The 26,015-nt window shown below is 44.4% G+C and overlaps 1 protein-coding gene across 1 annotated transcript in view; it reads right to left on the minus strand.

Moving 5' to 3' along the window:
- Window positions 1–5,967: 5,967 nt before the first annotated feature.
- The window catches only part of LOC139366406 (diaphanous-related formin 2), a 691,096-nt gene continuing 671,048 nt past the window's right edge, over window positions 5,968–26,015 (minus strand). The window contains exon 31 of the mRNA XM_071103857.1: window positions 5,968–11,498. Within this exon, the coding sequence (XP_070959958.1) occupies window positions 11,434–11,498 (65 nt within the window). The 3' untranslated portion in view covers window positions 5,968–11,433. The remainder of the gene's footprint in view (window positions 11,499–26,015) is intronic.

Here is a 26,015-nt window from a genome sequence, read left to right on the forward strand (position 1 = left end):
ATGCTGACACACATGCGTGCAGCTCAACAAAAGGTGGCCTCCAACTCCGAGACAGAATTAGCTAAGGTAAGTAGGGAGTCTTCGTCTCTCCATCCACACACCTTAATATTCCTGTTAGTTATTTTTTATTTTAACACAACGTAATTATGTTGTACTCTCCTGACAGCTGATCTGTCAGCACGTGCATTAGGAACACTGGGGCATTTACTAGGGTGCGAGAGAGAGCGGTAGACAGGGAGAGAGCGTAAGAAAGAGAGAGAGATGGAAAGGGAGGAGAGGAGAGCATGTGTGTGGGCAGACCCTGACAGTGCTAGTTTACGTGGTGTGTAAAAATAATAAAATCTCATTCCGTATACTGCACTTCCAAGGTTTTTACCTGTACAGGGCAACCCCTGCCTCATCCTAGTTCGAGACTATCCCTCACCTTCATAAGTGGTACAATCACACAAGTCAAACGCAGAGAGAGGAGCATAATCTTTCTGAATCACCCTGAAAAGTTATTCAGACAAAAACAGACCACCTTGGCTGTTGTTGCTGTCATCAACATACAAAGCTATAAGATCAGCTGTAAACTTTTGTTACATTCTACATTACATTCAGGGAAACTTAAATCAGTTTTATCTCATTTCTATCAGCATGTTAAATGTGCAACCACATTAAGGGGTAGAAAAATTCTAGACCACCTTTACTCCAAACACACAGACGTGTACAAAGCTCTCCCTCGCCATCCATTTAGCAAATCGCACTATAATTATATCCTCCTGATTCCTCCTTACAAGCTGAAGCAGATGCCAAACTACAAGACTGTTTTGCTAGCACAGACTGGAATTTGTGCTGGGATTCTTCCGATGGCATTGAGGAATACACCACATCAGTCACTGGCTTGATCAATACGTGAATGTGACCGTATGTACATACCCCAACCAGAAGCCATGGATTACAGGCAACATTCACACTGAGCTAAAGGGTAGAGCTGCCGCTTTCAAGGAACGGGACTCTAACCCGGAAGCTTATAAGAAATCCCGCTATGCCCTCCAACGAATCATCAAACAGGCAAAGCGACAATACAGGACTAAGATTGAATCGTACTACACCGGCTCCGACGCTCGTCGGCTGTGGCAAGGCTTTCAAACTATTAAAGACAAATGGAAGCACAGCCGAAAGCTGTCCAGTGACACGAGCCTACCAGACGAGCTAAATAACTTCTATGCTCACTTCGAGGCAAGTAACACTGAAACATACATGAGAGCATCAGCTGTTCCAGAGGACTGTGTGATCACACTCTCCGCAGCCGATGTGAGTAAGACCTTTAAACAGGTCAACATTCACAAGGCCGCAGGGCCAGACGGATTACCAGGACGTGTACTGTGAGCATGCGCTGACCAACTGGCAAGAGTTTTCACTGACATTTTCAACCTCTCCCTGTCCGAGTATGCAATACCAACATGTTTTTAAGCAGACCACCATAGTCCCTGTACCCAAGAACAGTAAGGTAATCTGCCTAAATGACTACCGACCCATAGCACTCACATCTGTATCCATGAAGTGCTTTGATAGACTAGTCATGGGTCACATCAACACCATTATTCCAGAAATCCTAGACCCACTCCAATCTGGATATCGTACCAACACATCCACAGATGATGCAATCGATATTGCACTCCACACTGCCCTTTCACACCTGGACAAAAGGAACACCTATGTGAGAATGCTATTCATTGACTACAGCTCAGCGTTCAACACCATAGTGCCCTCAAAGCTCATCACTAAGCTAAGGACCCTGGGACTAAACACCTCCCTCTGCAACTGGATCCTGGACTTCCTGACGGGCCACCCCAACGTGGTAAGGGAAGGTAACAACTCATCCGCTATGCTGATCCTCAACACGGGGGCCCCTCAGGGGTGCGTGCTCAGTCCCCTCCTGTACTCCCTGTTCACTCATGATTGCACGGCCAGGCACGACACCAACACCATCATTAAGTTTGCTGATGACACAACAGTGTTAGGTCTGATCACCGACAATGATGAGACAGCCTATCAGAGACTAGACCGTGAGGTGCAAGGACACAACCTCTCCCTCAATGTGACCAAGACAAAGGAGATGATTGTGGACAACAGGAAAGTAGTACCGCACGGCAAGTAGTACCGCATGGCAAGTAGTACCGGAGCGCCAAGTCTAGGTCCAAGAGGCTTCTAAACAACTTCTACCCCCAAGCCATAAGACTCCTGAACAGCTAAACAAATGGCTACCCAGACTATTTGCATCCCCCCCTCTTTTACGCTGCTGCTACTCTGTTATTATCTATGCATAGTCAATTTAGTAACTCTACCTACATGTACATATTACCTCAATCCCCCACCCCCGGTGCCCCCGCACATTGACTCACATTGACATTGACTATACCGGTACCCACTGTATATAGCCTCACTATTGTTATTTACTGCTGCTCTTTAATTATTTGTTGTTCTTATCTCTTACTTTTTTGTGGAGTATTTTCTTAAAACTGCATTGTTGGTTAAGGGCTTGTAAGTAAGCATTTCACTGTATTCGGCACATGTGACAAATACAATTTGATTAGATTTTAAATAATAAAGAACAGCAGAATGAGGGTAGAGTGAGTGCATAGTCATGGTCTGCCCCAAAGCTAGTAGCAGTAGGTAGCTGATGTGTAAAAACAAAGTTCCTTGCTAACTGAGTAAAGTTCCTCACACTCAAACCATATTAAGAAAAACAGTGTACTACATTCTAAGAATGTGGTCTGGTCTGGGGCTTATAGTTCCAGACGACTACAAATGAACCTCCAAGAATCAACAATCAACATAATTCGGTTTGTGTTCCGCCGCCGTATATCTCTAACTGGAGATCACAGCTTGTCTGGAGCTAAGCCTCCATCTGTCCCCCTGCTCCTCCAGCAGACTGTCTCCAGCAGACAGTCTCCACACTCCTCCAGCAGACAGTCTCCAGCAGACAGTCTCCACCCTCCTCCAGCAGACAGTCTCCAGCAGACAGTCTCCACCCTCCTCCAGCAGACTGTCTCCAGCAGACAGTCTCCACTCCTCCAGCAGACTGTCTCCAGCAGACAGTCTCCACACTCCTCCAGCAGACTGTCTCCAGCAGACAGTCTCCACCCTCCTCCAGCAGACTGTCTCCAGCAGACAGTCTCCACCCTCCTCCAGCAGACAGTCTCCAGCAGACAGTCTCCACCCTCCTCCAGCAGACAGTCTCCACCCTCCTCCAGCAGACAGTCTCCAGCAGACAGTCTCCACCCTCCTCCAGCAGACAGTCTCCAGCAGACAGTCGCCACCCTCCTCCAGCAGACAGTCTCCAGCAGACAGTCGCCACCCTCCTCCAGCAGACAGTCTCCAGCAGACAGTCTCCACACTCTTCTAGCAGACTGTCTTCAGCAGACAGTCTCCACACTCCTCCAACAGACTGTCTCCAGCAGACAGTCTCCACACTCCTCCAGCAGACTGTCTCCAGCAGACAGTCTCCACACTCCACCAGCAGACTGTCTCCAGCAGTCTCCACACTCCTCCAGCAGACTGTCTCCAGCAGACAGTCTCCACACTCCTCCAGCAGACTGTCTCCAGCAGACAGTCTCCACTCCTCCAGCAGACTGTCTCCAGCAGACAGTCTCCACACTCCTCCAGCAGTCAGTCTCCACACTCCTCCAGCAGACAGTCTCCAGCAGACAGTCTCCACACTCCTCCAGCAGACTGTCTCCAGCAGACAGTCTCCACACTCCTCCAGCAGACTGTCTCCAGCAGACAGTCTCCACACTCCACCAGCAGACTGTCTCCAGCAGTCTCCACACTCCTCCAGCAGACTGTCTCCAGCAGACAGTCTCCACAATCCTCCAGAAGACTGTCTCCACACTCCTCCAGAAGACTGTCTCCACACTCCTCCAGCAGATTGAGATGGAAATGAAAATGATCACTGAGTGCTTTAAGAAGAATGAAGAACGTAGTGCGCATTTCAGTGTGTTTAAGCCTCTGAGTGTGTGTGTGTGTGTTTGAGCCTCTGAGTGTGTGTGTATGAGTGTGAGATAGAGAGAAGACCCTTGTGGCCAGGAGTCACGTTTTGATGTCAGCCCCTCATATGATGATGTCACGTCTGTGCGCAGGAGTGAACACGCCATTGGAGTGTCACGGGTAGAAGGGGGGAGGAGGGAAATGGGGAGTAACACTAAGAGGCTAGGACAGGAACAGCTCTCCCCCCATCCATTTAAGAGGCACTCCAGGGACAGAAAGAGATGAGATGAGGATCACATACACACACCCACACACTATCCTTCTGTACCTAGTTTAAAGACCTTCCGTGTGTCTTGTCAAAGTACAACAAAATGTTACTTGCTAACAAAAACTGAAATATAACCTTCCGTTTTCTTACAAGTAAAATATCCACTCTTCTAAATCTTCACCACAAAATAAGTAGGCTAACAATGCCATGTGTACTTCTGAGGCAAACAGCAGCAACAATATTGACAAGCCGCAAAAAAAAAAAAAAATCAAACTTACTTCAATGCAAGGAAATCATGGCATTTTTCAGTGTCTGAAGATAAATATTTTCCTTATTCCTGTGCCAACTTCATGGGATGATGGTCATTTCCCTAAGCTACAGTTAGACCTGACAGTGTTGTCTTCTTGCCTTTGACACAGTACAAGATGAAGGACTGGAGTGTGAAGCTCCAAATATGTTGCCTTTCTAGGCAGTCTCATTTATCACGCACTAACACCGCTAGCACTCAGCAGTCCCTGTCTATAAATCAGCCAGGTACAGCTATCACCTGCTCTGTCATCGAAGGGAGACCGCTATGGAAGAAAGTGAGGAAAGCTGTACTTTACTTACAGCATGTAGGTATAATGCATTATGAAGAAGCTATAATGCATTGCAAGACTTGTCATCATCAGGTTCAGGTATCATCTGCTCTGCCATAGCAAGGCTATAATGCATTATGAAGCCGTTATAACGTTTAATCTCAGAATGATTCTCACAAGAACAAAAACATTTTAAAGTAACTTCCCAGTGTTTCCAGATTTCTATGAAATATGACCTATAATTAATTACAATATTAGTGAAATAGTTTTCCTTCCAAAAAAAGGTAATTAAGCATGTTAAAAAGCTTTTAACATGCTTTTCTGTGGGTGTAATCCAACAACAGAATGGTGTGGGCGCATACCGGTCATTAAAAATATGAATGTGAATAAACCACAGATTTGCCAGCTCATCCTCTTCAGGCAATGACATCATCATTTATCAGGAAATAGCAAGTATTTTTAAAACTATTTTTGAAACTGAGATTCAAGTTTGAGGTGTTTTTTTAAAAGTGTTTTTTTTCTACAATTTATGCTTTGGCCCCAAATATGTGTATAGGATGGGTAAACACTATTATTTGGGTATGAGCTAAGAGAATATGAATTTTTGAAAGAGATTTTCAATGGACAGTTACTTTAAGTTAGAGGGAAATTAACAGTCTCATAATAAATCATTATACAAGTCAGCTGAAGGGTTACCCAAATTAAATGAACACTTGGTAAAAATAACACTTGGTTAAGTGTTACCAAAATTACAGGTGATGCTCTGTGATTAGATCAGGAAAATAGACATTTAAACAGGGGTTGGTAAAAATCACAGTTTGTACTTATACTAATAAAATAGGCACCAGTCAATGATAAAGATGACATCTTTCATAAATCAGTTTATACAACAAAGTGGTTATTATTTTGTGTCATATTCCATTACATACTTTAGTCAGGAACAGTGTGCATAACCATTAAAATGTTTCTTCCTTATGGATAAAAATAAACGTAAAGATGCTACGAATATATTTGTCAAGCCAATAAAAACCTAGTCAGTGTGAAAGTCGAGGGCAGGCAGGGCCATGGTATCATACATCACGGCAACATTGTTACTTTATATTTTCTTTATTCATCATGTCATCATTTTACAAATTACAATATGAAGGACTAACAAAATGTATTTATTTATGTGGCAGCATTGAACAATTTGGAAGTAATTCACTCGCTTTCTGTGGCAAGGCAGCACTCATGAAATTCAAATCAAACCATTCCGTAGCTTAGCAGAATAATAGAAAGTTAAAGTGCACCATCAACGAGTGTGAACGTTGATCCAAACATTCACTCTCTTCCTGATTGAGCTAGTAATCAATTGACACCAAATGAATGGCACCTAATAGTTTCACAAGCCTCTGTCTCCTCAATGACTTGCGCAATTCAGACTTTCCTAACAATAATTTAACTTTCATGTCAATAAGAGACGTATTAGTTAAGCATGTACTTAATATGGAAACCGTAGTGCAGATCTCAAGTAAGAATACCAAAAATACAGGGTGAGCATGAGATGGTTTGGCCCAGTCAGAGGGAGATGGTTTGGCCCAGTCAGAGAGAGATGGTTTGGCCCAGTCAGAGGGAGGTGGTTTGGCTCAGTCAGAGGGAGATGGTTTGGCCCAGTCAGAGGGAGATGGTTTGGCCCAGTCAGAGGGAGATGGTTTGGCCCAGTCAGAGGGAGATGGTTTGGCCCAGTCAGGGGATCCTTTAATACCACTGGTGGTTCAGTCCCTTTACAGGTTACTGTTGCCACCTGCAACACTGTTGCTACTCTCTATGCATACACAGCACACATTTATCACCTTACAGCACAAGGGAAATAGCTTGGTCCCAGATCTGTTTGTGCTGCTTAGCTGAGAGTTGGCTATTCAGCACTAACAGATCTGGGACCAGGCTACAGGGGAAAATACAATAATCACAAATGGGGAAAGTAGCTTTAGTCTCTGATTTCATTGTACCAGTAAATCAAGAATGAGATATCCATCTTCAATTTCAAATCAAATACAGTCAAACTATGATATATTAATTTCCAAAATGCATAAAATGACATTCTAGTATGTGTTATCACAATTTTCAATTTTTGGACTTCCTGCAGTCAAATTATCTAGTGGCCTCATGGGTGGAATGTTATAAATATTATTCATAATTTATTCATTATTCATAATTAATAAATGTCTTTATTTTTTTCATGCCAAAAACTCGGTGTTTCTATTCCAGCGTTTTTTATTTATTTATTTAATATTTCCGTTTTCTGTGATGTATATAAAGTTAATATTAGGATGCAGATTCAAAATGTTATACAACTCTATATCTGATTTGGAACAGGTGTATACTATTGTTTCAAAGTAATATTACTTTAAAACTACCAAGAAACACTCTGCATGACCCTGAATTAGCTCACTGCAGTAAAAGGTAAATGTAACTATGGACTTGTTTTAAGAGTTGGCTACCAGGGAAAAATCAAGATTTCATTCTGTACAAGCTGAACTATAATTTCCCTTGAATAGGAAAGATATTTGTTCTTTTGTTAAATACAAAAACAATACAACAAAACTGAGTATTCAGTCCCCATTCTGTAACAGTTGTTCATGTTTTGGATACAAACTTGGCATGTAAAATACAGAAACAGAAGCATTGCACTTAACGCAGACTCACACGTAACTTATGGAATTGGGGTTACAAATGAAACACCTTGGGTGTGGGCTCACAACACATCGAGTGTTAAGAAAATAGTGTGTTTCTTACTGTGTAATGATGAAACAGAATACAAAGGGAGATTTGTTACTAGAAAAAGAAAATCAGTGCCTTTGGCAGTGCTGGATTTTCCACAGTGGGGATCTCTAGTGTATATGAAGCCAAAGCTATGGCAAATACAGTCCTTCATGAACACGGTACCCTTTCTGTTTCTCTGTCTGCATCCCAAATGGTATCTTATTCCCTATTCCAATGTAGTGCACTACTTTTGACCAGGGCCCATAGGGCTCCAGTCAAAAGTAGTACACTATGTAGGGAACAGTGTGCCTCTGTGTAACTTACCACCCCAATCTTACATATTAACTGAATAGGACTTCATGAATATGCACACTTCTCCCAGGCAACTCTCATGAACATTGCACCGTATGAATAGATGAAATTGATGAAACTTGGGCCTGTGAGGCTTCTAAGACGAGGGTTGCAACAAACCGACTCATCAGGCACCTCGTTGGGAGACTGTTAAAACAGCAAATCTTCATCTATTCAGTCATAAGTCAAGCACAGCCACTGCTTTCCTCCCAAGCTTCTGTTCCGATCACTGGGAAAGGCATGATTTTCTGCACACAGTTTTGCCAGCAGTGATATGGCATAATTGAGACATCACGTTATGGCGAGCATTTACTCACGCCATAAGCAGTAGGTCAAGGGAGGGTGTGTGGAGGCTTCCCTTACTAAGACAGCCACCATGTTGTCAGCATAGACCCTCAATGTATTCCACTGGGTACGGTTTCCTTGTGGGGGAAAGCGACCATTTCTCTCGCATCTGCTTACTGCTCAGACATGGAAGGGACAAGCATGCTCTAGGCACACTCTGTGAATATGGAATTAATCCGTGCAACAAAAAAAAATAAGGAAAAGAGGGGGAAAAAAATCTCAAATGGCTCCTAATGTGAGCACATTGCTCAGAGCTTTATTTTCCTTGCGGTCGACTGAATGCTCAAACTAGCCTTTATGCATTCTATTTCTTTCCCTTTCATATGACCATTTTGTTTCGTATGACATCTTGTCAAATGAGTGTGAAGTCCGGGCAGGTTATGCTGCGATTAGGAAACTGCTAGTAACGGGAAAGCTCTTAGCACTGACATCAAGAAACACGGCCTTTCATAACACAGCCACAAAAAACATGGGAAAGAAATATGAACACAATAAAAACGATTTGAAAGGGTTTCACAATTTCAATAGAATGTTAGCCCCCCTCCTGAGAACCCATGCACGTCTTTCCCTCCCTGACAAGCTAAAGGCTTAGCATGCTAAAACCACTAAGACATTTAGAAGTTTAACTGGAGAAGACAGGCTAATGTTTTAGCATGCTAAAGCTAGTTAGCTATTCAGGAGCTCGACTGGCTCGTGTAGTCTACTGCTCAATGAAAGCGGTTGTCACTAGTTACCACGGTCACAAAATAATTCCCCCCCCCCCTATTTTTATTTTTTTTTACAAATTCTCATCTTAAAAAGTGATTTTATACCTTAAAATTGTTCCTTTTATACCTAACTTTAACCACACTGCTAACCTTAAGCATAAACCTAATCCTAACCTTAAATTAAGACCAAGAAGCACATTTTTTGCCCCATGTATTTTTACGATTGCCAATTTGGACTTTGTGCTTGTGCTATCTAGTGGAAACCAGCCTTTTGCTGAGGCATACTGTACAGTGCCTTCAGAAAGTTTTGTTGTGTTACATTTTGTTGTGTCACAGCCGGAATTTAAAATGGACGACATTGAGATTTTCTGTCACTTGCCTACACACAATACCCCATAGTGTCAAAGTGAAATTATGTTTTTAGAAATGTTTACAAATTCATAAAAAATGTAAAGCTGAAATGTCTTGAGTCAATAAGTATTCAACCCCTTTGTTACTGCAAGCCTAAATAAGTTCAGGTGTAAAAATGTGCTTAGCAAGTCACATAATAAGTTGCATTGACTCACTTTGTGTGCAATAATAGTGTTTAACATGGTTTTTGAATAACTACTTCATCTCTGTTCCTCACACATACAATTATCTGTAAGGTCCCGCAGACGAGCAGTGAATTTCAAACACAGATTCAAAGATGGGATGTCTTCCAATGCCTCGCAAAGAAGGGCACCTATTGGTAGATGGGTAAAAAAAACTCAGTTCCTAACTCAGTTGCCAGAGAGGAAGGAAATCGCTGAGGGATTTCACCATGAGGCCAATGGTGACTTTAAAACTGTTCCAGTTTAATAGCTGTGATAGGAGAAAACTGAGGATGGATCAACAACACTGTAGTTACGCCAGAATACTAACCTAAATGACAGAGTGAAAAGAAGAAAGCCTGTACAGAATAAAAATATTCCAAAACATGCATCCTGTTTGCAATAAGGCACTAAATTAGAACTGCAACAAAATATGGCAAAGAAATTAACTTTATGTCCTGAATAGAAAGCATTATGTTTGTGGCAAATCCAACACAACACATCACTGTGTATCACTCTTCATATTTTCAAGCATGGTGGTGGCTGCATCATGTTATGCCTATGCTTGTCATTGGCAAGGACTAGGGCAGGGTTTCCCAAACCTGGTCCTCCAGTACCCCCAACAGTACACATTTTATTGTAACCCTGGACAAGCACACCTGATTCAACTTGTCAACTGTACTGATTATTGTATTTTTTTAATTTAAATTGAAAACATGGCTCAAATCAATCCAAACCTCTTCACATGAGTTATCTGTGCTCAGTTATCTGAGTGGCCTAGTTACAGTTTTGACTTAAATCAGCTTGAAAATGTATGGCAAGACTTGAAAATGGCTGTCTAGCAATGATCAACAACCAACATGACAGAGATAAATAATTATTTTGAGAATGACGTGCAAATATTGTACAATCCAGGTGTGCAAAGCTCTTAGAGACTTACCCAGAAAGACTCAGTTGTAATCAATGCCAAAGGTGTAACATGTATTGACTCAGGGGTGTGAATACTTATGTAAATTAGATATCTGTTTTTCATTTTCAATACATGTGCAAAAATATCTAAAAAAAAACATGTTTAGTACACTAAGGAATTTGACATCTCTGGGAGAAAAACAAAAAACAATGAATATGATGCTTTCTCTACCACAACATATGGAGAATTCAGTCATATACTCTAAAGATCACTGATGCATATTTACAGTTCTGTATCCTTGTTGTGAGACATATTATGCATAATATTATCGGATTCATTCGGGGGAAAATAATCTTTCACAAATAAAGGGGTTCACACCAATTAACTGTTAACGCCACAGTTGAATAAAAGCGGAATATAGAGAAAGAAAGCTTTGTTAGATGTGGTTAGTCAGAATGCACTAGAGGTCAGTCCTCACTGGAGAGATGTCTGTTCTCTGGTTACATCCCTACTCATCCAATCGGAAGTACATGACCAGAGATGAGAGGACAGGTGTGGCAGTTTTTAGGAGGGTTGGGTTGTCTGACAGATATAGTGAAGTTCTGTGAGCCTATATGACAATTTGAGCAACCAAGTACAGTTTTTTTTCTCCCCAAAACAACCAAAGCTTTACAGTCATGTACAGGCAAAGCCATGACAAAGTAGATAATAAATATGTAAGGCAGTCAGACCAACAGTATGACTATTGAATATCCTGTGTGATGATGTCCTGTTCTTGTTTTCTCAGTTACTCTTAGGTTCTTTAGGGGCCTTTTGTTTTCTTCAAGACCTGGCAGTGTGTGTGTGTGTGTGTGTGTGTGTGTGTGTGTGTGTGTGTGTGTGTGTGTGTGCCACGCAGCTGAGGTCCATCCCTCCTACTAGACGTCCTCAGATTCTCCTCGCAGGCCTCTTTGGCACTTATCTAACGTCTTCTGGTAGGCGCGGGCCATCATCGAGCCTGGGGGTTTCCATTGTGGCGCGATCGAGACCTTTCCAGGACCGCGCGGCGGGTGTCTGAAGAGAGAGAGACAGAAAATAAGAAAGAGGGAGATGGAGAGCGAGAGAGGGAAAAAAAGAGAACAGGAAAGTGTTGTTAGAGTCATAGTAACACAAAGAGGGTGTGAGGGGTAGGAGAGGAGAAGGGAGAGAAACATCAATAACAGAACCCAAGCTGATTAAGAAGACAGCAGCACGGTGGAGGGGAAGAGACAAGAGGGGCCTGGAGTGGCGGTGCTTGCGTCTAGTGTCATAGTAACTGCCAAGGAAGAGCACAAACACAGCACACAACACACAGAGTGAGCGAGTGAGCAGGGGAGAGAGAGAGAGAGACAGAGTGCGAGTGAACAGGGGAGATGAGGAGATCAGAATTACCATAATTAGGCAGATAGCCGCTAATCATCAAAATCCAGAAAAGAGCTGTTCAATTCTACAACCACCTAAAAGGAAGCAATTCCAAAACCTTCCATAACAAAGCAATTCCCTACAGAGAGATGAACCTGGAGAAGAGTCCCCTAAGCAAGCTGACCCCGAGGCTCTCTAGAATAAACAGACCCCACAGAGGCCCAGGACAGCAACACAATAAGACCCAACCAAATCATGAGATAACAAAAAGATAATTACTTGACATTGGAAAGAATTACCAAAAAAACTGAGCAAACTAGAATGCTATTTCACCCTAAACAGAGAGTACACAGTGGCAGAATACCTGACCACTATGACTGACCCAGGCAATTAAGGAAAGTTTTGACTATGTACAGACTGAGCATAGCCTTGCTATTGAGAGAGGCCGCCGTAGGCAGACCTGGCTCTCAAGAGAAGACAGGCTATCTGCAAAGTACCCACAAAATGAGGTGGAAACTGTGCTGTACTTCCTAACCTCCTGCCAAATGTATGACCATATTAGATACACATATTTCCCTCAGATTAAACAGAGGCACAAATAATTAAAAAACTAATCCAATTTTGATACACTCCCATATCTTTTGGGTGAAATACCACAGTGTGCCATCACAGAAGCATTATTTGTGACCTGTTGTCACAAGAAAAGGGCAACCAGAGAAGAACAAACACCATTATAAATACAACCCATATTTATGTTTATTTATTGTCCCTTTGTACTTTAACTATTTGCACATCGTTACAACACTGTATATAGACATAATATAACATTTGAAATGTCTCTATTCCATTGGAACTTATGTGAGTGTAATGTTTACTGTTCATTTTATATTGTTTCACTTATCTTGCTTCACTTGCTTTGGCAATGTAAACATATGTTTCCAATGCCAATAAAGCCCTTCGAATTGAATTGAGAGAGAAGGAGTGAGTAGGGGAGAGAGAGAGAGAGAGTGTTAGTGAGAAGGGGAGAGCGAGTGAGAATGAGTGACTGAGTGAGCAGGGGAGAGAGAGAGAGAGAGTGAGTGAGCAGGGGAGAGAGAGGGAAAGCGCGAGAGATCGAGAGAGCACGAGTGAGCATGGGAGAGATTTTTTTATTTCATTTTATTGTATATTTCACTTTTGTTTATTATCTTTTTCACTTGCTTTGGCAATGTAAACATATGTTTTCCATGCCAATAAAGCCCTTAAGTTGAATTGAAATTTAATTGAGAGAGAGAGAGTGCAAGTGAGCAGGGGAGAGGGAGAGAGCGAGTGAGCAGTGGAGAGGGAGAGAGAGCGAGAGAGCAGGGGAGAGGGAGAGAGAGAGTGAGTGAGCAGGGGATAGGGAGAGAGTAAGTAGTTGAGAGGAAGAGAGAGTGCTAGTGAGCAGGAGAGAGAGATATGGAGTGAGTGAGCAGGAGAGAGAGATATAGAGCGAGTGAGCAGGAGAGAGAGATATAGAGCGAGTGTGCAGGAGAGAGAGCTAGAGAGTCAGTGAGCAGGGGAGACAGAGAGAGCTAGAGAGAGTGAGTGAGCAGTAGAGAGAGAGGGATAGTGATAGAGCAGGGGAGAGGGAGAGAGCGAGCAAGCAGGGGAGACGGAGAGAAAGCAAGCAGGGGAGACGGAGAGAGAGCGAGAGAGTGAGCAGGGGAGAGAGCGAGAGAGAGAGGTGGTTTCCTTTGGTTAGTTTCAGACAGGCATGATGAGGTGCGTTGTTGTTCATTTCAGTCTTCCAATATTTCCGTAAGAGGTTTCACTCCGGCTGCCCCTGTGAGCCAACCAGCTGGGAACACTTTGGGTAGGCTGCGTCGGCCCACTCTCACCTCTCCATAATAGAGTTATACAAACACCTCCTCCCCTCCAAAAGGCCAACTGTGGCTGCCCATGGCTACTCATGGCACCGGCCCCGCCATGCAAGGTGGCAGGTGGGTTGGGCGGCACTGGATGGCCAGGAAGCGAGGTATCCACGGAAACAAGGTAGCTAGCTACGCCCACACGAGCCTCCCCTGGCGGTCTCCAAATCTGGCGCTGCCATGGTGGTGCCCATTACTCAGTGCCAGCTGTGGGGTGCCAGGCGTCCCGGGTTGGGCGTTGTTTAATGGCGCCGGCTCCATTCATCACGTCAGGTAATGAGCTAAGAGTGATTGTGACGGCGGCGGTGTGCATATGTCTCCACCACCAGGATTCCCAACAGACGCCTCAGATGGAGGGAGAACATGCAGATGGTGCACAGGAGGAGAGGGGGGAGAAGGATGGAGAGAGAGTTGGGGGGGGTAAGAGATAGGGACAGAGTAAAAAAGAGAAAGCGGGAGAGAAAGAAAGAAAGCAAAGCAGATATAAAATAGAGTTAGGAACCATAGAGATAGAAAAGAGAGCAAGCCAGAGAGAGAGGGAGATAGAAAGAGAGAGCATGCGAGAGAGAGAGAGATAGAAAAGAGAGCAAGCGAGAGAGAGATAGAAAGAGAGAGCAAGTGAGAGAGAGAGAGAGAGAGAGAGAGAGAGAGAGATAGAAAAGAGAGCAAGCGAGAGAGAGAGAGCGAGAGAGAGATAGAAAGAGAGAGCAAGTGAGAGAGAGAGAGAGAGAGAAAGAGAGAGATAGAAAAGAGAGCAAGCGAGAGAGAGAGAGGGAGAGAGATAGAAAGAGAGAGCAAGCGAGAGAGAGAGAGAGAGAGAGATAGAAAAGAGAGCAAGCGAGAGAGCGAGAGAGAGATAGAAAGAGAGCAAGCGAGAGAGAGAGAGAGAGAGAGAGAGAGAGGTAGAGAGCGAGACAGAGAAATCCAGAGAGATAGACTGTATATGCATGGAAAGCGAAAGTTGTGCTATATACTTCTTGTTGCATTGAGTTGGTGAAAGTTACAGCCTGCGACCTTCTGAACTTGGCATGCTCCGTATTGCAAAGAACATCTGAGTGACAATCCTCAATCACCCTCTCTTTCATCCATTCCATCTTCCAAAACGCTTCCAAGGGTTTCAACGTGCCTGAGGGGCAAGCTCAAACTCCTTTCGCAGGCGCCAAATGTTCCACGCAAACCACCACCAATGTTAAAAAAAACGAATAAAACGGGAGACCAAGGAAGAACTTTTATAAAATCCTGAAAACCTCCATGTCCGATTTCTCGCCTTTGCCATTTGCAATTCCAATCAATGTGACCTCATTTCGGGGCGATAGCTCGCCTTTAACGTTGAGCCCATCAGAACAGCAGTGCTTGGAGAATACAGTTCTCCTCCCTTTAATACTGGGGTCAGAATTGACTGTATCTATTACCAGACGTGGGAGGGAGAAGAGGAGGAGGAGAGAGGAGAGATGAAAGACAAAATGGAGAGGGACTGGGCATGGCCAAGAGATGAAGAGGAGGATGGAGCAAGAAAAAACAAACATTTCACCACTTCCAGGAAATGATTTTCGTCTTCGGTTTGGAATTGCTTTGAAGATTTGAAGTTATACATTATGTGCTAAAGACTAAAAGATGTTATTGAACGGCCATTGTGTGATGAAGGTTGACATTGGAAATGCACAAGTTAAATTGGTCGACATGAAGAGACTTGAACATCTTCTTGAACTTGTTCATTAGAGTGAAGAACAAGCCACTGATTGTAGAAGGTGGAAATTGGAAATGGTTCAAACCATCACCGCAAGTTGAATGCCAACGACTGTTCTAAGGTCGTCATAACGAGACACAAAACATCTTCAAGAGAATCAAACATCTTAAAATTATTTGGTGCATTGTTTGCCAGCCATTGAGTGCAGAAATTAAAACAAAAAATGTAAACCATTACCAGAAAAGATTGCCTTTTCATTCAGGAGACCGCACAACAGTTAACATGGGTAATTGCATCAAGCCTATTGTTAAAGGTATGGGGAAGCTTGTACTTCCTTCACTCACGCCGCCAAACTTACCCTAGTAAAACTGACTATCCTACCGATCCTCGACTTCGGCGATGTCATCTACAAAATAGCTTCCAATACTCTGCTCAGCAAACTGGATGCAGTTTATCACAGTGCCATCCGTTTTGTTACTAAAGCACCTTATACCACCCACCACTGCGACCTGTATGCTCTAGTCGGCTGGCCCTCGCTACATATTCGTAGCCAGACCCACTGGCTCCAGGTCATTTACAAGTCCATGCTAGGTAAAGCTCCGCCTCATCTCAGTTCACTGGTCACGATGGCAACACCTACCCGTAGCGCGCGCTCCAGCAGGTGTATCTCACTGATCATCCCTAAAGCCAACACCTCATTTGGCCGCCTTTCGTTCCAGTTCTCTGCTGCCTGTGACTGGAACGAATTGAAAAAAATCGCTGAAGTTGGAGACTTATCTCCCTCACCAACTTTAAACATCTGCTATCTGAGCAGCTAACCGATCGCTGCAGCTGTACATAGTCCATCAGTAAATAGCCCACCCAATTTACCTACCTCATCCCCATACTGTTTTTATTCATTTACTTTTCTGCTCTTTTGCACACCAGTATCTCTACCTGCACATGACCATCTGATAATTTATCACTCCAGTGTTAATCTGCAAAATTGTAATTATTCGCCTACCTCCTCATGCCTTTTGCACACAATGTATATAGACTCTTTTTTTCTACTATGTTATTGACTTGTTTATTGTTTACTCCATGTGTAACTCTGTGTTGTTGTCTGTTCACACTGCTATGCTTTATCTTGGCCAGGTTGCAGTTGTAAATGAGAACGTGTTCTCAACTAGCCTACCTGGTTAAATAAAGGTGAAATAAAAATAAGAAAAGGGGGAAAAAAAAGTGCGCAGTAAAATCAAATGCATCTCCCCTTGGAGGATACCTCAGAGTGGAACCATCTCCCCTTGGAGGATACCTCAGAGTGGAACCATCTCCCCTTGGAGGATACCTCAGAGTGGAACCATCTCCCCTTGGAGGATACCTCAGAGTGGAACCATCTCCCCTTGGAGGATACCTCAGAGTGGAACCATCTCCCCTTGGAGGATACCTCAGAGTGGAACCATCTCCCCTTGGAGGATACCTCCGAGTGGAACCATCTCCCCTATGAGGATATCTCCGAGTGGAACCATATCCCCTATGAGGATACCTCAGAGTGGAACCATCTCCCCTTGGAGGATACCTACGAGTGGAACCATATCCCCTATGAGGATACCTCCAAGTGGAACCATCTCCCCTTGGAGGATACCTCAGAGTGGAACCATTTGCTTCTCAATAGCCTTTCCAGTTCTTATCGTCCGGTCTAAAAACTCCTCCAGTTTGCATCATCAGTTCTAAAACTCCTCCAGTTTGCATCATCAATTCTAAAACCCCTCCAGTTCGCATCGTCAGGTATAAAACCCTCCCAGTTCACATCATCAGTTCTAAAACCCCTCCAGTTTGCATCATCAATTCTAAAACCCCTCCAGTTCGCATCGTCAGGTATAAAACCCTCCCAGTTCACATCATCAGTTCTAAAACCCCTCCAGTTTGCATCATCAATTCTAAAACCCCTCCAGTTCGCATCGTCAGGTATAAAACCCTTCCAGTTCACATCATCAGTTCTAAAACCCCTCCAGTTTGCATCATCAATTCTAAAACCCTTCCAGTTCGCATCGTCAGGTATAAAACCCTTCCAGTTCGCATCATCAGGTATAAACGCCCATCTTCCCTCCCCACATCAATCTAGCGACAACAACTGCACAAACAGTGGCCATTACAGCTATTCTCTACACAGAAATTAAAACACTTATCCAACACCCATAGACACACACACTATACAAGGACAACCACACATCAGACAACTTCAATGGTATTTCTGTCTTCTGGTTTTGATGGCTTCCTTTACCTGCTTCTCCCCGAGGCGACATCTTTCAGTTAGTGAAGACACAGAAGCACAAGAGAAGGAGAAAGGAGGAATTGACAAAAGAAGAACAGCATTCCTGGTTACAGTGGGGACTTGTCTAGCTCTCACAGAACTTAATTAAATGCAAATGACTGGCATTGTTTCTCGAGTGGTAAAGCAGCGCACCAAGGGGCATGGGTAAAGAGTGACGTACACATCACACACACTCTAAGGGGTGTATCACAATGATCCACGCCACAGGGAGACAGCGTCTATAAGCAAAGGGTAATACGAAGTGAGGATGCCAACATGACTAAACAGTCTAACCGCACGCACGCACACGCACACACACAGCTCTCGTCTGATTGGCTGAAAGGCGTGCTGAGAAAATGCCATTTCATGTTGTGATGGAGTGATAGGGGAGCTCTCGCATCTCTGGTGCGTTCCCTCCAAAAGAGATTAAAACCCATAATGGGTTTTGTGTTACTGTCATCTTTTACTAATTACACAGAATTACATCATCAGCGGGGCCTGTGATCTGAACGCTAAGGGAAAGCCTGTCAGTCATCTATCAAAGCCTTCCCAGTAAGACCTTCCAGGGATCCCTATAAACAGAAAGACGATTCAGGATGATGAATGTTAAAGTTCATTACCATCTGGGATAGCCAAGGTTTGGGACAACTACAAAGACACACTGTTCGTATCCATCAGGGTTAAGAAAACAGTGGATAAGGTAAACATAATCACCATCCTTCTCTTAGGATGAGAAAACATACACAGCAGACCAGGCCTAGGTTCTGTTTCTTCTCGATTGTGATTGAATAGGGTTTTTCTGCATACTGAATCCTTACTCAAATTATTTGTTGACACACAAGTGCACGCGTCCCCATTCACACTACCACCCCCCAAAACCCACCCAAACACAATACTTTACATTTCAATGAGACAAAAGCAATTAGGGGTAATTAAATATTTTCTGTGACACATGTCAACACACAGTGTTTACTCCCAGTTCTCTGAGAGTTAGGCTCCCCGCTGCTGCTTCTACAAGAGTATGTGGACACCCATTCAAATTAGTGGATTTGGCTCACAAGCTCACAGAATGGGACTGCCGAGTGCTGAAGTGCGAAGCGTGTAAAAATCTTCTGACCTCGGTTGGAACCCTCACTACAGAGTTCCAAATCGCCTTTGGAAGCTATGTCAGCACAATAACTGTTCATTGGGAGCTTCATTAAATGGGTTTCCGTTGCTGAGCAGCAGCACACAAGCCTAAGATCACCATGTGCAATGCCAAGCGTCGGTTGGAGTGATGTAAAGTTCACCGCCATTGGACTCTGGAGTGGTGGAAAAGCGTTGTCTGGAGTAATGAATCACGCTTCACCTTCTGGCAGTCCGACGGACAAATCTGGGGGGAAAATGCTACCTGCCCCAATGCATAGTGCCAACGGTAAAGTTTGGTGGAGGAGGAATAATGGTCTGGTGCTGTTTTTCATGGTTCGGGCTAGGCCTCTTAGTTCCAGTGAAGGGAAATCTTAATGCTATAGTATACAATGACATTCTAGATGATTCTGTGCTTCCAACTTTGTGGCAACAGTTTGGGGAAGGCCCTTTCCTGATTCAGCACGACAATACCTCCATGCACAAAGCCTGGTCCATACAGAAAGGGTTTGTCAAGATCGGTGTGGAATAAATTAACTAGCCTGTACAGAGCCCTAACCTCCTCCCCATCGAACACCTTTGGGATGAATTGGAACACCGACTGCGAGCCAGGCCGAATCACCCTACATCAGTGCCCGAAGGCTCTTGCGGCTGAATGGATGCAAGTCCCTGCCACAATGTTCCAACATCTATTGGAAAGCCTTCCCCTCAAGAGTAGAGGCTGTTATAGCAGCAAAGGAGGGACCAACTCCATATTAATGCCCATGATTTGGGAATGAGATTTTTGACGAGCAGGTGTCCACATACTATTGGCCCTCAAATCTTCTCCCTCGCCTCACCCAGGGCTGGTGGCTGCAGAGTAATGGAGCTCCCAGAAACACCACAAACAAGATATATAAATGGGATGCAGGGGGGAGAACAGCTATTTATTTGGCTTTCACTTACAGGGTTGCAGGAGCAAAACTACGGTTTGCACCACAACAGAGGCTCTTTCAAAGGTAAGATCATTTTTTGGGGATGTGGAAAAACTGGAATCCAACTGAAGGGTAATTTAAGTTTTGGAGGAGGGGATGGGGGAAAGCTGGAGAGAAAGCGGGTGAGAGAGAAAGAGAGAGGGGGAGAAGGAGGATGAGAGAAAGGGGAGAAGGAGAGTGGAAGAGGGGGAGGAGTGGAGGGATGGAGGTCAAAATAACATGGCCAGACTGTGACCCATTAAAATCAGTCTTTAGGTGCTCTATCAGTTGTAGTTGAAATGTATAGTCTACAACACAGACTTAATTTAGGAGGTTTAGGGGATTACTAGGAGCAGCCTCCTGCATGACTTTACATTTAGGAGGTTTAGGGAATTACTAGGAGCAACCTCCTGCATGTTTTTACAATTAGGAGGTTTAGGGGATTAGTAGGAGCAACCTCCTGCATGTTTTTACAATTAGGAGGTTTAGGGGATTAGTAGGAGCAACCTCCTGCATGTTTTTACAATTAGGAGGTTTAGGGGATTAGTAGGAGCAACCTCCTGCATGACTTTACATTTAGGAGGTTTAGGGGATTAGTAGGAGCAACCTCCTGCATGTTTTTACAATTAGGAGGTTTAGGGGATTAGTAGGAGCAACCTCCTGCATGACTTTACATGTAGGAGGTTTATGGGATTACTAGGAGCAACCTCCTGCATGACTTTACATTTAGGAGGTTTAGGGGATTACTAGGAGCAATCTCCTGCATGACTTTACATTTAGGAAGATTAGGGGATTACTAGGAGCAACCTCCTGCATGACTTTACATTTAGGAGGTTTAGGGGATTACTAGGCGCAACCTCCTGCATGACTTTACATTTAGGAGGTTTAGGGGATTACTAGGAGCAACCTCCTGCATGACTTTACATTTAGGAGGTTTAGGGGATTACTAGGGGCAACCTCCTGCATTACTTTATATTTAGGAAGATTAGGGGATTACTAAAAGCAACCTCCTGCATGACTTTACATTTAGGAGGTTTAGGGGATTACTAGGAGCAACCTCCTGCATGACTTTACATTTAGGAGGTTTAGGGGATTACTAGGAGCAGCCTCCTGCATGACTTTACATTTAGGAAGATTAGGGGATTACTAGGAGCAGCCTCCTGCATGACTTTACATTTGTCTGATCAGCTTCTGTTAAAGGCATACATTCATTAGCTGCGTGACAGCGTCTGAGAAAATACAGTAGATTGACAGACGTGGAGGGACGCATTATCAATAAAGTAGAATTTGAACTGTGTAACAAATATAACACTGTCATATACCGTCCAAGTTGCATTGATTTACGTAAACTCCCTCTGAACATTGCTATCTATTTCCTAACACTAACTCAACAAACAGCTAGAGCTCACTCAAAGCTTGTTTTATTCACACAGCATTTAATTGTTCGAAGGATGTCATGTAAGGCAATGTCTCAAGTCTGGTAATTGGTGAACAAGGCTTTTGAACAAGACCTTTGGTCTTAAGTAATGTCAGTTAAATGAGCAGATTTGAGGGGTGGGTGTGTGTGCGGTATGTGTGTGTGTTCTTCACATGGTCCGCATCAGATGGAAGAAGGGATCAGAGTGACGTGAGAAAAGAAACACAGACTACGGTCGTGGATAAACATGCTGAGGCAAGATGCTGAAATTCTCCCCACTCTCCAGTTCTCTCTCTCTCTCTCTTTTTTCGTTATTTTTCTCTCTCACTCACTTTCTCCCCATCTCTCTCTCTCCGACTGATGCGAGTCATCAGGGACCTGGATGGAGCTAATCTTTGCTTGTCTCTCTCATGTCCGTTTCGTAGATTTCAATCACGCACTGGGTCGTCTGTGATGTAGCACGTTGCTCGCCGCACACACACTGATGAATGACCCAGATACTCAATACAACCTATTCTCTCTCCCTACCCCAACTGCCCATCTCTCACAAATCTACCTTAAGGACTGCATTAAAGTACTGACCGGCCGGGCCCTTTAGCCCCTTATTTGAAAAGATACAGCATCTTAACTCATTTTGCTACAGGCCTTGCTTTTTCCTTTGCCCACTACTGTGCCGCTCCACCCTCCACTCACCCCACACTCCTCCATTGTCCGCTGTCCCCTCTCCCTCGTTCTCTCTCTCCCCTGCTCGCTGTGGCTGAAAGGGGAGTAGGGGCTGAGAGTAATGTCTCTTGACAGCTCGGCACACAATACGGCGCAGGAGAGCTGGAAATCACTACACGTGTCCATAAACAAATGCTTATTTTTAGAGGAAAGAAAGGGTACTAGTTTATCTCCTCAGCGGGACGGCCTTGACAGGTTTGTACCAGGGACAAACAGTAAGACGGGAAAAGAGATAAAAGCTGTGTGTGAATGTGTGTGTGTGTGTCAATCTCAAAAGAAAAGTCCAAATGCCTTCCTCTGCAGCCTAGCTTGTGCTCTGTCCTCTATTTTTGATTGAAAACAACAAGCTTGACAGGCAGCTGGTACTTATGATCTCTCATTGCGCCATCTCACATTCAGAGATCCCTTCTGATATCTGGACTGGAGGTGATTTATTTAGCCACAGAACAATGCTTCCTGGCATTCTTCGGACCCGTCGAGGCAACACACAAACGCACCAAAAAGCAGAAAGATGAAAACGTTCTTGCAATCGATCAAGCGCCAGCGGCAAAACTCTCATTCATGATCATCTTCTCAGTACTAGATTTCAGGAAGCAGTCTTCAAGAAAAAAAAACTTCAACTGTGCATCCACTCCTCAAATGGTCAGGGTGCCTTCTCAATGCATGTTTGAGATTCACCACTAGGCTAGCTGTCCGTATTGACAAAAGGCTAGTGTTGGGTTGGGGTATATAATGCTGTGGGGATGCTAGTATGGACAGTGGGCCTTTGGGGGGGAGGGTCATTAGCAGCCTGAGCCTGCAGCCGGGGGGCAATCTGGGTTTGGAGTCAGCAATGGACACAGATGGGGTCTGGGGCAGCTAGGGCCTTTTCCAGGACAGCAGGTAATCAATCCATCAGGACCCGACACAGGGCTGCCCGAGGGGGACCATCGCTGATGCTCCAAGACTGATTGGGGGCTCGGCAGGAGGCCAGGGTGGGCATCGGGGCCCTAACTGCTCCAGTGAGAACAGAGCTGGGCCGAGCTCAACCACGAGCCAGTAAACTGACCTGGTTCAGCACAGCACAGCTCGGCTTGTCTCCGCCTCGCCACCGCTTGTCATCTGTACCCGTGTGGTAAAGTGGCTGCGGCCAAAAACACACCTTTAACCATAACATATCATTCCATGATACCATAGGCCAACATCAATCAAAACACTTAGAGAAATGGGAGCATCTTTCCCCTTGGTGAAAAAAACACATCACTGTCTCCATTAACTAGAATCCCTCACCATCCAATTCAACCAAATGTCACCACAGAAATATCTGTGAATTGCCTGTAATTATATGTGTGACCTGAATGCATGTATGTATGTAAGCAGGCAGAGAGGATAACAGGGAGTGCGGAGGAGCCTAATTGCTGCAGACACTCTTGCTCCTGCTGGAGCCGCTTAAACAAGGGTCTAATTCTGAGGCCTGCAGAAGTAGAGCTAAGCCCGCAGCACTGCTTTGATTAACAGCTGAATCAGTAGACAGAGAGATAGTTAGACAAATTGATGCTAAGATATAGTTTGACAGACAGATGGGAGTGTAAATGGATGGTTTGGCAGAGTGATAAAGTAAATAGACTGATGGATCACCAAACAAATACAGGAACAAAATGCCCGGTTGTGGAAACAAAAGCCTCGGGGAGGATGGGAATGCCAGATAATGCCGGGTTGTGGAAACAAAAACCTCTTGGATGATGGGAACGCCAGATAATGCCGGGTTGTGGAAACAAAAGCCTTGGTGATGATGGGAACACCAGATAATGCCGGGTTGTGGAAACAAAAGCCTTGGTGATGATGGGAACACCAGATAATGCCGGGTTGTGGAAACAAAAGCCTCGGTGATGATGGGAACATCAGATAATGCCGGGTTGTGAAAACAAAAGCCTTGGTGATGATGGGAACGCCAGACAGAAAGATAAACACAGATAGATCATGTTGATACGAGGGTGGATTGTTGGGGGTTTTGGTGGGGAGATTGATAGATTTTTTATTCTATTTGTTTGCCCAAAACGAGAGTTGATTTAGCTGTATACTTGTTCTGAGGGTGCCTGTTGTTCCCGCTCTGAAGGGGGAGGGGTTCTATGTAGAAATCCATCCTTTTAAACCACACGGTGAGAGAGGACTGACACATATTCATACAAATCCACAACATGACAGTGGGGATTTGAGGGCCCACCCTTAAACTAGCGTAAATCTCTGAGGGAGGTAACGACGCCATTACGATGTGCTAAACTTTGACCTTGGGAAGAGCGCTAAGGGCTGGGGGTTGGTGGTAGGATGAGAGAGGGAGTGGAGTAAAATAATACAACCAGGGATGAATAGGAGGGTAAACACACATAGGCTGTTTACGCACCTATTTGTTGAAGTATATAGTGCTTACACACCTTTTAGACTCCATTTTAGCATCAGCATTCACAGTACTCACCGCCCATGAACTCATTGTCATCACATTCATCGATCTTTTCCTTTACTATACATCCCTGAATAACACCAAACATGTCAATATAATAGTCCTACAGTACTGAGCTGATGGGATGCCTACTTTAAGACTCAAAACAAAATGGCTGCCCTGACAACTCAATGCCTCATTACCGTTGGATTCCATTGATGACCTCAAAATGACAAGACAGGGGCATTGGAGGGTCTGAAAGGGTCCGTCTCCTACTCTGCTGTTCCTTCAGGGACCTGAGGGGGACCAAGCGGGCACCGCGAGACAGCCCTGAGAAGTGTTGCAGGGCTTTTAATAGACAGCGGGGCCCAGAAAATCATGGCCTTTAGAGGTGCTGCATCTCTCACTGTCTGACAGCCTACAGGGGCTTTGGCTCCTACAATGACACCTTCAGAGTGCACTCTCAATGACACACACACACCAACACACACACACAGGTGCATATCCTCAGATACACTTAGGAGGCAGGCACAAAAACACACACAGTGAGCGACGGCCTAGTGTTTAGAGAACAGGCCAGCAACCGGAGGGTTGCCAGTTCAAATCCAGGGTCCGATGGGAAGAATTTGGCGGGAAGTGTACTGGCAACCAAGTCCTAGATGCCATTACCTGCCATTGTGCCTGTGAGCAAAGCACTTAACCCCCCACAACAACAGCTCCCTGGGTGCCCAGTGTGGCTGCCCAGCGTGGCAGCCCAGTGTGCCACCTCTCCAAAACCTCTATATACATGTGTGTGCACTGTATGTGTACTGTATGTGTGTCTTTAAGAGGGGTTGGGCTAAAAGAGGAAGTGACATTTCAGTTGGACCTTGTGTGCAATTGACCAATAAAGTGATCTTATACACACACGCACAGATGAAGAGACAAAGACACACCCATTCACAAACCATGAGAAATAACACCTGATGAGTGGACTCTAAGCAGCCTATTGAGATTGTGAAAACAGACCAGTATTCACCTGAGAACGGGGTTATGAAAAGAAAGAAGTGTTGCTGCCATAGTAAAAGATCACAATATACTTCTATAAAAGAACAACAACAGCATGCAGGAAATATCCACAGTGAAAAATAGGCAAAGAACAGCTATTATGACCATTGTTCAGTAATATGGGTCTGGATATATGGAATCTAATGTGCCTCAGATACCCCGCAGGTACTGTACTCTGCACACCCAAACACACAAGTCCCTTGTTTCTCATCACAAAACCTCAAACTATAAGTTTGCAAAAAGTCTACCCTGGGAAAGTTTTCCCCACAAGAAAACGTGCCCCCGGGCACCTTCTCAAACCTGGTTACTTTCATCAGGACCCTCTCCCATCCTCGCCTTATGGTGTTAAAGACATTTTTTTATGTGTTCCAGCGCACAAAAAGAGCCAAGACAAATCATGGCGGTGCAGTGAGGGTATAAAAGGAGCCTCTTTCCTCAACAACATCAGACCCATTTGGTGAAGAAGATGCCAAAGATGCTGTGTTTCGCGTGGCTTGGCATTAAAGACAGAGTGAGCTCTCTCTTCTCTCTACTCTAAATCATTAATCGGTTGGCGCTCCCGGATGTACACAAATCAACCTGGTATGGGCCGCACTTCACTCTTTCCCATGATGCTTTGTACTTAGGATGTGAAGTCTAG

Source organism: Oncorhynchus clarkii, chromosome 14 (assembly GCF_045791955.1).
Source record: "Oncorhynchus clarkii lewisi isolate Uvic-CL-2024 chromosome 14, UVic_Ocla_1.0, whole genome shotgun sequence".
Classification (NCBI taxonomy): Eukaryota; Metazoa; Chordata; class Actinopteri; order Salmoniformes; family Salmonidae; genus Oncorhynchus; species Oncorhynchus clarkii.